Source organism: Halyomorpha halys, unplaced genomic scaffold, assembly GCF_000696795.3.
Source record: "Halyomorpha halys isolate HHAL.00 unplaced genomic scaffold, Hhal_1.1 Scaffold140.1, whole genome shotgun sequence".
Lineage (NCBI taxonomy): Eukaryota > Metazoa > Arthropoda > Insecta > Hemiptera > Pentatomidae > Halyomorpha > Halyomorpha halys.
The window spans coordinates 56,488-67,615 of record NW_027105790.1 but is presented as its reverse complement, the minus strand read 5'-3'; the positions used below and the strand labels follow the sequence as shown (position 1 = coordinate 67,615).

Here is an 11,128-nt window from a genome sequence, read left to right as displayed (position 1 = left end):
AATACTTCAGCTAGTGATAATATTTTTGTATTGTCAATTTCATTATCACAATATTGTAATTTTAACATAATTCAGATAATCCATTTTTCTAAAACTAAACAGAACTTGAAAATTATCTTCTGTGTAATTGATTTTTTGTTTGTTGAATTTGTTAAAAGGTTATAAAATAAATGCAGATAAAAATATATATTCGTTATTATAATATAATCTAACGGCTGATAATCATTTTTTTGGGTGATAATTCAATGAATTATTACGGTATTGTCGGCTGTTTCGAAAAAGTGTTTCGGGACTTCGCCGTTGTTAGCTAGAACGCATATGTGCTTTCTATCAACTGAAATATGCAGTTAATAGTGGAAACAGTGATGATTTTACAAATTTCGCCATGTAGATACCGTAATGCCGTATAAAATTGTTTTCTTTAACAGTTTTGTTTTCTTCATCATGGTACAGACGCAGGACGTGGTATTCTACTTTAAGCAAGAAACTAACCTTTAAGGTTGTTGAAAAAAAATATTGCGTAAAATATTTAGTCTGAAGAAGGATGAGTTAACCGGAGAATTTAGAAGGGTAGATTTTCTCTAATTATTTTTGATGTTACTATCTATTCTCGAGACTGTAACGGCGTCGTACATCAACCAAAACTCGTTATAGGTAAAATAAGAAAAGTACTTATCCTAATTGCGGAAAGGGTGAGTCCATGCTGATTTTCAGTTTATGATAATTTCCATTGTTAATGTAGCCCCAGATAAGCTAAATGATTCCAAGTTGAGAAAAGGAGATATCTAATCATGGAATAATAGGTGAAGGACGAGAAGGGAAGATTTCCTCAAATTATTTTGATATTATTATTGAGTATGCATATTACGAAATTATTAAATTATAAGAATAAAGAACAAAATATAAACACTGCTTTATGACTATTTAGTAGAAGATTCTAGTTTCAAAATTACCAGTCTTTCAAAGGTACTCGAAGAAAATAAATTGAATAAAAAGACATTAGAATGTTTTCAAATTGTGCAGCCATAGTTTGAAACAACATTATCTTGTTCTCTCAGTTTGAAATTTCTAAGACTAACAAGAGCCCGAGTACGATGTTCTCATCTAATTTATGCAAGGTAATTAAAAACAACACGGGAATGTTCCAACCTAACATAACCCATGGTTCATTACCCGTGACAGGAAGTGCTTCCTATCATATTAAAAATTAATTCCAATCTCTTTAAGTTTAGGGATAAACCTGATTTGACATAATGTAATTTATTTATATATAACTTAAGTATCGGCGAAAGCAAAATGTTATAAAAGATAAGAAGGAATAAGATTTAACACGTTTGGACTGCTGTAACATACTGGCTTTATTGGGTTCGGTACTTCTCTTATATACATTCGATCAGCTGATCCCCTCAGTCATCGAAATAACAGCTGACTTAGACCATAACTCCTCCCCACCAGTTTGCGAACAATCCTCGTAAACTAATACTATATTGTATAATAACAGAGAAAACAAACACAATAAAGAAAAACTACACTAAAACTAAATTCCTATATACATATCATTGTCAAAAATCACAAGCTTCCTAAAATAAACGCTATATACATGATCTGAACCTAAGAATAAAATTAAAGAACTCTTCGTACAATACATAAATAAGCTAAAATGAACAATACACCATATATAAGTCAAAATAAATTTTAAGCAATAAATATAATTACATTATTAACTAATTTTTCTTTAATACAATCTATTAGTGACTGGCAACATGAGAAAACCCCAGTTTTTATAATCTCATTTCCGGTTTTAACTATTCAATATGGACAATTCTCCTCTTTTTAGGTTCTGTGATACTTTCTATAGTAACAATATTATGTTCCCTAATAATTATCACCCTAATTGGACCCTCGTATCGCTCTATCTCCTTACCACTGTTAGACCACAACTCTTTTGGGTCGCTCTCATTATGTCTGTGACCTTTAAATTCTCCCGCGCCACCCTCCAGGTTTTTTTCTATTTCCATTCTTCCTCGTACCTTCTTCCATAACTTTTGTCGAGCAACATGGTTGTTGTGTATCTCCTCACCATCCACTGCAGTGCCACAATAGTCCCGCCGGTGTCCTCGAAGCCCAAAGAGGATCTCAAATGGTGAAAACTCTAACGGTGAGTACAGAATGATTATATGCCGATATAGCCTTAGGCATTGCTACATCCGGTTCCAATCCCTTGTCGATTTGATATAAGCGAAGATGGGCACTCAACGTCCCTTGAAGCCACTCTATGTTCCCTCTGCTCTTGGGGTGCCCTGATGTGATGAGATGCCATGTTACGTCCAGGTCCTTCATTTCAATTCAAATTATTGCATTGTCGAATTCTCTGCCTGAATTATCTGCCTCTGGAGATACGCTCTGGAACTTCGTAGAATTGGAACCACAAACGTAGAGCTGCAATAACTGCTTCCGACGACTTGCCCTGCTCCTGGTGCGCCATTGCTGCCATACTGAAGAGATCAATTATGGTAATCCATTTAAATCCTCTCCATCTAAACGTGTCGAACTGTAGACCTGTAGGTGCATCAGTGGTAGGTGTCTCACCCTGTCTCCCTTTTGGTGGTCTGTCATACTTTGTGTGTAGATAAACTTCACATTTTTCTACAACTTCTGTAATCGTCTTCTTCATTCCCCTTCAAAAGTACCTTCTCTTTAATGCTTGCAGGGTCTCCGAGATTCCGCGGTGATTTGTTGTGCCCTGATGATAGGCTACAGTCACCTCTCTGGCGTTCCTCCTCCGAAGGGTTTCTGCCATCAGTTTGCATCGGGCGAATGCCCTATCCATTCCTCATGCCATAACCTCTTGATCTTCTTCCAAACGGTTTCATTCCCAACGTACAGGTGACACTTTTCTCCAGGCTCGGTAGCATTATTTAACGTTTTGGAGATCTGGTCGTTTTTCGCGCCTGGCTACGACCAAATCGTCGTGATATTGCTCCTCCTATACTTGTTACACTCAACATTGACTAATCCTGTGGTTCTCGTCTTCCATATAATCTGCCGCTTCTTGTCATTGATGATGTCCGCAACTTCCTCCATATCTATTGGTCTTCCTTCTATTTATTTACAACACCGCTCCCAGTGGGTACTCACTCGCATCTGTAGTGATAGCGAATTGCCGAGTGAAGTCTGGGAAAGCAAGCACCGGCTCCTGCTGCAGCTTCTCCATGCACCGCATGATATTGTCTTCTATCATCGGAGTGATGATCACTTTCTTGCCTTTCAGAAGGTTTTTGAGTGGGACGAGGTACTCAGCTATTTCTGGAACAAATCTCTGGTAATAATTTAAACTTCCCACCAACCTCCGAACTACTTTCACACCCCTAGGCACTGCCATCTTCCGTACAGCTGCGTCGTGTTAAACCCCTTCCCTGAGAATCGTGAGGCCCAAAAAATTTATTTGTTCCTATCAGAACTATGTATTCTCTCCCGATAATTTGAGCCCAAATTGCCTAATTCTCTGGAATACGCTGTGTAAATGCTGCACGTGTTCTTCTTCGTTCTTGCTGAGCACTAGGAGATTGTCCATATAAATCTGACATAAAGCTTCGCCAATTCCCCTCAAATCTCGTTCAGCAGGCGTTTTTGAGACCAAGCGGCATCCTTGTTAATTCATAGTGTCCTATCTCGAATGTGAATACCGACTTATGTTGATCCTTAGGGTGCATTTTGATTTTATGATATCCGGCCTTCAAGCCCAATGTGCTGAATACCGTCGCCGGCTCAGCCTATCCAAAATGTTTTTAAATCTGGGGATTGGATACTTTTCGTCTACGGTATTCTTGTTCAGCATTCTGTAGTATATTGCCACTCTGTACTTTTCAGTAGATTCGCCAGGCGCGTTCTTCTGTTTAACCGCCCATAATGGACTATTGTATGGCGATGTACTATCAATAATTATTTCTTGGTATTTATAACGTTTGAGCTCTTCCCGGATTTGATGATGTAGCGCCTGTGGGTATCTCCTCTCTTCCACATATGTTGTAACCTTATCTTTTTTTAGTATAATCTCATGGACCTTCTTTCTGGTTGCCCAAATATCTTCATATTCTCTCCTAAGTCTCTGTCTCTAGTCCTCAGCCTGATTAATTGTTCCGACCCGTGCTCCCTTTGTCGAAGACATTTGTACATTTTACCCCCTAACCTAAATATCCATTTTCCCTTGATATTATTAACCCACCTTCCTTAGCAGGTTACACCCCATAATCACTTTTTATTCCCTCAGCATACTAACTACAATATGTACCGGCAAGTTCTCCCTACTAAATCCCCACCGGTTCAAGCATATCTCCACACCCCCCTCCCTCTACGTTACAAAGGCCATCCAGGAAGATCAATTTACATTGGCATTTATGAATCTTGTGTGTCCTCTCTCCATCACACAGTTTTCGAAAGGCTTCTCGGCACATGTTGGTGTTGGAACTGCAGTTGTCCACCAGGCACCTCACTCCTCCTATCTCTATTATAGGCAGACTGCCGCTCTTCTCCATCACGTTATAATTCAGCGGTGAGTGGTTACCTCTCCGCTGACAACCCCTTCAGATGTCTCGCATCTACAGCCTCCATTCTCCTCTGTTTCCTCGTTTCCATCCTCTTGTTTCCACTCTGTCCCCTTGACTACCTCGTCTGTGGCTCCTCGACTTCTTCTTCGGTCTCTGATGCTCCTGATGCTTCCGTAGATTCATCCGAAGATCTACTCCACTCACGGAGTTGAGCGTTGAACTCCATTGGTTCGCTGCGGCCCACATCTCTTCTTCGGTAAATATATGGACACTGTTTAGCTATGTGCCCCTCATTTCCTCATTTGAACCATCTCGTGTGCGGGCAATGCGCCACTAAATGCTCAATCTTTCCATAACCGTGACACTTGTAATGCCCCTCAAAATCCAATTCCACTAAATCAGTTTTAACTCAATTCTCCCATCTACGTTTCAGTCTAACCCTCGGACGTTTACCTGTTGGTCCAGTGTTTCCTAACATTTTAGGGATCCGCTCGTTACCGAGCCCTACAACCTTACACTCCCATCTTATACGCCGCAATGCTATAACTTGAATTATATTTATTAGGTGTAGGTCCCTTATTCAGCGTTGTGTAATCTTCTAAATTCTCCCGTTAATTCATCTTTTTTCGGTCCGAATATTTTGCGCAATACTTTATTTTTGAACACCCGAAGAGGCTATTCCCTTAGTGTAAGAGACCATGTCTTACATTCATAAATATCTGACGTATATCCGACATAGACATCCGTAACTCTGTGACTCACAAACTGTACCATCCTTTATGGCGTGTGCAGAAACTGAAAATAAGTTGTATAACACATACAAGATCAATACCAGTACCAGACTATAAATTTTATCATAACCACAATAACAGTGTAATGAAACCAATTATTTTCAATTTTTATCTTCTCGTGTATTGGTAGTACCTTGGTTAAGCAAATGAATTATATTATTGATGAACTATTTAGGTCCTTGTAATACCCCCTCATATATAAGGTGACCCTCCAGACTATGAATACATATTCCATGCAGTGACCGGACATGAAGGACTATATCTGCAGAATATATAAAATAAACTGTTTAATAAGTGTCAGAGCGACCTGGACGGGATGCTAAGCACGTCTTCCCCCCTTACCCATTCATTTATATCTCGTCCGGATCTCGGCCATCCGTTCAAGAATACCCCCTCTGTCTCTGCAGCTACGTGATGGGAAACGTCAACGCATCCCAATCATTTCGTTTAGGCTTTCGTTTCGTTTTCTATTCATATTTTTGTCCTACGTTTCTGTAGTTTTACCAAACGCGTTTGGTTTAGGTAATTATTATATAAGATACTGATTTATATGAAAAAGCAATCGACGGATAAACAATAATTCACCTAATTAACCAAGTTATTAATTAATTAAATTAAATACAAAATATGAACTCGCATAAACATGCTGCGTTTTATAAAAAACGTGACGGAGGCCCTTATTCGTATTTTCCTCGTCGGGACAAGTTCCATACAAATTTATGAATATTTCGCAATATTACAATGGCGCTATAGTTTAAATATACGAACTAGAATTTTTTTTCGTCATCCTATATTAATTACAGACAGTTTTTTTTTTCTCGATTTTTGGATCCATACCTTTAAGCATCAAACCTCTCAATTTTGACAGGGGTTTAAAAAAATTATTCTATTTAATTTATAATCTTAAACACTTTCTTGAGACTGGTAATTTTTTTAAAAATAAATAATTTAATTTCTATCCATTGCTGTGATAAAAGTTTTAACAAATAGTGACTGTGATAAATGATTTTAATTTTGGTTTTAATGTGAATATTGACTAATTAGAAATTGTTGTTTTGACCTGGGCAGAATAGCCTGCATAGAGTTAGAGTTTTTAAATCATATAATTCCAAAATTTTATTACGTAGATTGGTTCTGAGGATGGCCGGATTGGCCGAAACGTCGGACTTATAAGAAAAATAAAATGTGTTGATACTAAAATGGATAGAAAATAAATTATTTAATTAAAAAAAATTATTCTAGTTGATTAGAAAGGTCCAGTATTAAAACCAAAAATACCAAAATTGTCGACATCATCTGATATCCAAATGACATACTACTAACGAATTAAAGTAACATAATTTTTAGTAAAATATTTTTGAACAAACTACAACAGTTATAAATAATAAATTAACATACATTTATTAATATATAAATGTCCAAGGTTTTATTATTGAAACAACAATTGGGGAGTTTCAATTAGTATGAAATTCTATTTTTTTTTTAATTGAGATTGAAGTTTTTAAGGTTTAACAGCGTTTTTACTCATTATAAATGTTTTGAAACATAAAATACTCTTTGAACACATATTGAAATACGTAGGCCAAGGATTTATTTATGTTTGGGATATTTTCTATCATTTTCATTTTAAATGTTTAATTTAAATCTTCGAAAAAAATCTAAATATTTTCACACAATATGTTTTTAAAACCCTTTTATAATGCTGCCTACAATTTCGTTTTATAGTGTAAACAATTACAACATAGTTCATAATCTTAAACTTTTTCCGCAAAAATTGTACTTTTAAAAAAAAGTATCTTTTTTTTTATACACAAAAATAAAAGAAATGTACAAAAATCACACCTGAAAATAACGAAGCCAGTGCTGCGATAACAAACGAGATTATAACTCCTGGTCCCGCTATGTTCCTTGCCACCATTCCGGCAACAAGGTACATTCCTGTAGCCACGCAGGAACCCACGCCCAGGGAGGTGAGGTCCAGCGTAGTAAGGCATTTCTGGAAATTCATAAAAAAAAATTATTAATAACACAATGAAGTAATAATAGTAATTAAATAATAATTTCTGATTACAATAAAAATGTAATCCCGAGCTCATCAATTGACCAGCATTTCTGTTTAATATTTCTCATAACCAGTTCTAAAAGCACATTAATAATTAAATGAATATTAATATATATTACTTAGTATAAATTACTATTTGTATAGCTACTTCATAATAATAACTATAAAGTAAATTACTGTATAATATCATCAAAGATATTACAGCCGTCGGCACAGAGAGGTGATGAACTGTTGAGCATTCTAAATTAAAATATCATGTTTAATGGAAGATAATTAAAATTATATTCCACCCTCACCTTCACTCAAGACATAAATCTAACAGCACCTCTAAAGTGTCAGTTTGTCAGTGGTGATACAGCTGTAAAACGATAAGTCATTTAAACAAAATCTTAATTGCTTCAGATAGTGTCATTTCTTTCTTTCTTTTTTTTAAATTGGTATTCATTCAAGAAGAAATTGTGTTTACTGCTCATCATTAGATCATAAAGCATAAAATTCCTTAGTATTAATGAATAGTGTTATAACTAATTTCTAATAAATCTTTGTTATGTTTGAGAAAAAAAAAACTCGTTAAATTTATACTTGTATAATAAAAACTTAGAAAAAATATCATATATACATTTGAATGTTTCATTGCTAAAAATAAAAATTCCAAAATTAATTATTTAAATGATTTACTTAATACACCGATTATAGTATAGCTTGCTCAAATCTTAATTAAACCTCTACAAAAATTCGAATCAAGTTCAAAGACATTCAAATAATAATACTTTTTATATTGTATAAAATTGCACGTTTTGGAGGATTTTTTTTCACAATTTTGCACAATTTGAGTTTCTTTCTGTTTATATTCGTTTTTTTTTCTGATTATATTTTTATGTTTTTTTTATATCCGTTATAATTTTATTTTCTTATTTAAGTTATAGATAGAAATCGACAAATTTGATGCAAAGCAATGTATCAATTGATCGATGAAGAATTGAATTCAATTAAAAAAAAAATAAATAAACACTAGTGGCAGATGTTCTTAGAATACTAGAAACAAATGATTGTTATAGAGAAAGTTCAATGATATTGTTTTTTACCTGAATTGCCAGCCCTTCTTATGTCCGACTTTTTTGTGAATAGAGAGAATTTTAATTTTTTCAATATTAGTATAGTAAATTATTTTTAAAAAGAATTAAACAAAAAATTAATTGATTTGATCAATATGAATGTACTGATACTCTTTTAATAAAGCTTTTTACATTAGATATAAAGAAATGCATCGATTTATTGATGAAGAATTGAATTCAATCCAAAAAAAAAAAAAGTAAACACAAGTGACTAATGTTCATAGAATATTAGAAAAAAATGGTTGTTATAGAGAAAGCTCAATATTATTGTTTTTTACTTGAATTCCCAACACTTCTTTCTTTCTCTGAATTTCAACTTTTTTTTATATTAGTATAGTGTATTACCTATGTATATTATTTCAATATGAATTAAACAAGAAATTAATTGGTTTTATCAATATGAAATATACTAATAAACTTTTAATCTAGCTTTTCAACATTGGCGTATAACTTGTTAGTTTTTTGGTTAATATTATATTTGCATGTAAATATACATGGTTAAAAGCTAAGTGGAAGAGCCTGATATAGGAAATTTCTGGATAAATTAAAAAGGGAATTTTGCTAGGAAGAATCTTTTTAGATACTCCTTTTTATACATTACCTTGGATATTTATTCTAAAACAAAATTATTGTAGTTTAAGGCAGCTGAAAAGTTAAATTACTGCCTTCACAATATGAACATAAAATCATTTCATACAATTAGCTTTCATATAGCTCTTCTATCATGATCAATATTTTAGATTTTAAAACTTCACGTGCCGGAAGATCAAATAAATAGCATGAAAGTTTAATTTTGGAAAACTTAAAAAAAAAATTCGTTACTTTTACTGCAGTACGTTTTTAACGTTGCATTTATGTACCACAGAATAAAATATTTTATCTGTAAAAGCTACTAAACCATTATTGCTGCCATAGCTTCAACAGAAAGAAATTACTACTTAAGCTGAACAAAAAATTATTAATGAGGCAGCAACGAAGAGAGGAGGGATATTAAGGAATGAGGACATTAAAAAAAAAAAAGAAAGAGGAAGAGATAACCGAAATGAAGCTACGAGTGGATGGTGCTTAGTAGAGAGGAAAATAAGTAGAGAAGTAGGGTGAGAAGACAGGATTATTAATGTCTTTCCTCAGGCCGAATAGGATAGAAAATTCCTCTTAAAGAAAATTAACATTTTTGAAAACGTTTCTTCAATGCATAGATGACCTAAACAAATACAGTTATATACTTACTTATAGTAGCAATTCATCCATTATAAGATCCAAATTTTTGATAATGAATTTCCTAACAATTACTTACTAAACTTACAATCTCAATTATAAAATTTCTAATTATTTTTAGACTAATCATTTAATATTAATGGATAAAACAAAAAAAATGACATCATAAATAAATAAATTCTTGTACCGATAGAATGGTATAAATAATTATTGAAAAAATTAAAAAAAAAGCACTGATTAAAAAATAGGATCCAGTGAAAATAAATAGAGATTGATAAAAACATGTATCTACAGTTAAATGACTTCTAAATCTAAATCAAAGTAAGTAACAAACAATAAAATTAATTAAGCGAAACTATAAGACAAATAAATAATATAAATAATAATGAGAGACTCCCGAATGTTCGATGCCGATACCACAAAGCTCTGTCCATACACATATAATCATCAAAACTCAAAACCACATGATCGGTCTCGAAGCAAACCTCCCACCTACGCTTTGATCTACCCTTCAGACAGTGTTTAATAACATTTTGGTGATAAGTTACTAAACTCAACAACCTTACATGCCCATCTTATTCGCTATAATAGTAGATAGCGTTTAATTCCTAATATTTTATGCAATATTTTAGAGGCAAAGTTTTGCATCCGTATTGAAGATTAGGAAAGATAATGGTTTTGTAAATTCTAATTTTTAACCTAAAATTAAACATTAGTACTGACATAAATCAATAATGATGGATTTAGAAAAAATAACTTCACTAATAATAGTCATAATAATAATTATAGTTATTATATATTATTCTGTAATTGAACAGTCGAACTTCTATTTTTTTTCCAACTTCTTATTAAAAAAATATTAACATATATATTGAGAGAAACGGAAATATATAAAATAAAAACTAATCAAAATACACTGACGAATATTAATAAAATAAAAATGAGGTAAACCAAAATAATCATAGCATTGCTAGGTAATAGAAAACAAACTCCATAACAACTTACAAATAAAAATCTTTAATAGTTTCAAAATCTCTGAAGAAATTAATGAATTAACTAAATAAATTTCCTCTAGAAGGTTCAAAGAAAGAAGTGATGATATATTATTTTAAAAGAAAATATTGCCAAGTTTGGTATTATTAATAAATACAAATATATAAAATAAAATAAATAATAGACTAAAAATTGAAAATATACACAATAATGGAATGAAAATATAAATTATGGGGTGTAGATAGTTGACCGTAGATTAATGATTGGAGAAGTTTGTCGGGGGGTGCGATCAGCAAAGAACAACATAAATTAACAAAACCATATTTATTTATTTTATGCCGACGTTTCGACCTGAGTTTCAGGTCTTCATCAGGGCTATAGAACAAAAGATATCTATTCCCA

General features: G+C 33.0%; 1 protein-coding gene across 1 annotated transcript in view; it reads right to left on the bottom strand.

Annotated features, from left to right (window-relative positions):
- The window catches only part of LOC106678399 (solute carrier family 7 member 14), a gene marked incomplete at its 5' end in the record, with an annotated part of 170,552 nt that overhangs the window by 115,437 nt on the left and 43,987 nt on the right, over window positions 1–11,128 (bottom strand). Inside the window, 1 exon segment of the mRNA XM_014416879.3 lies at window positions 7,181–7,334. Coding sequence (XP_014272365.1) covers window positions 7,181–7,334 — 154 coding nt within the window.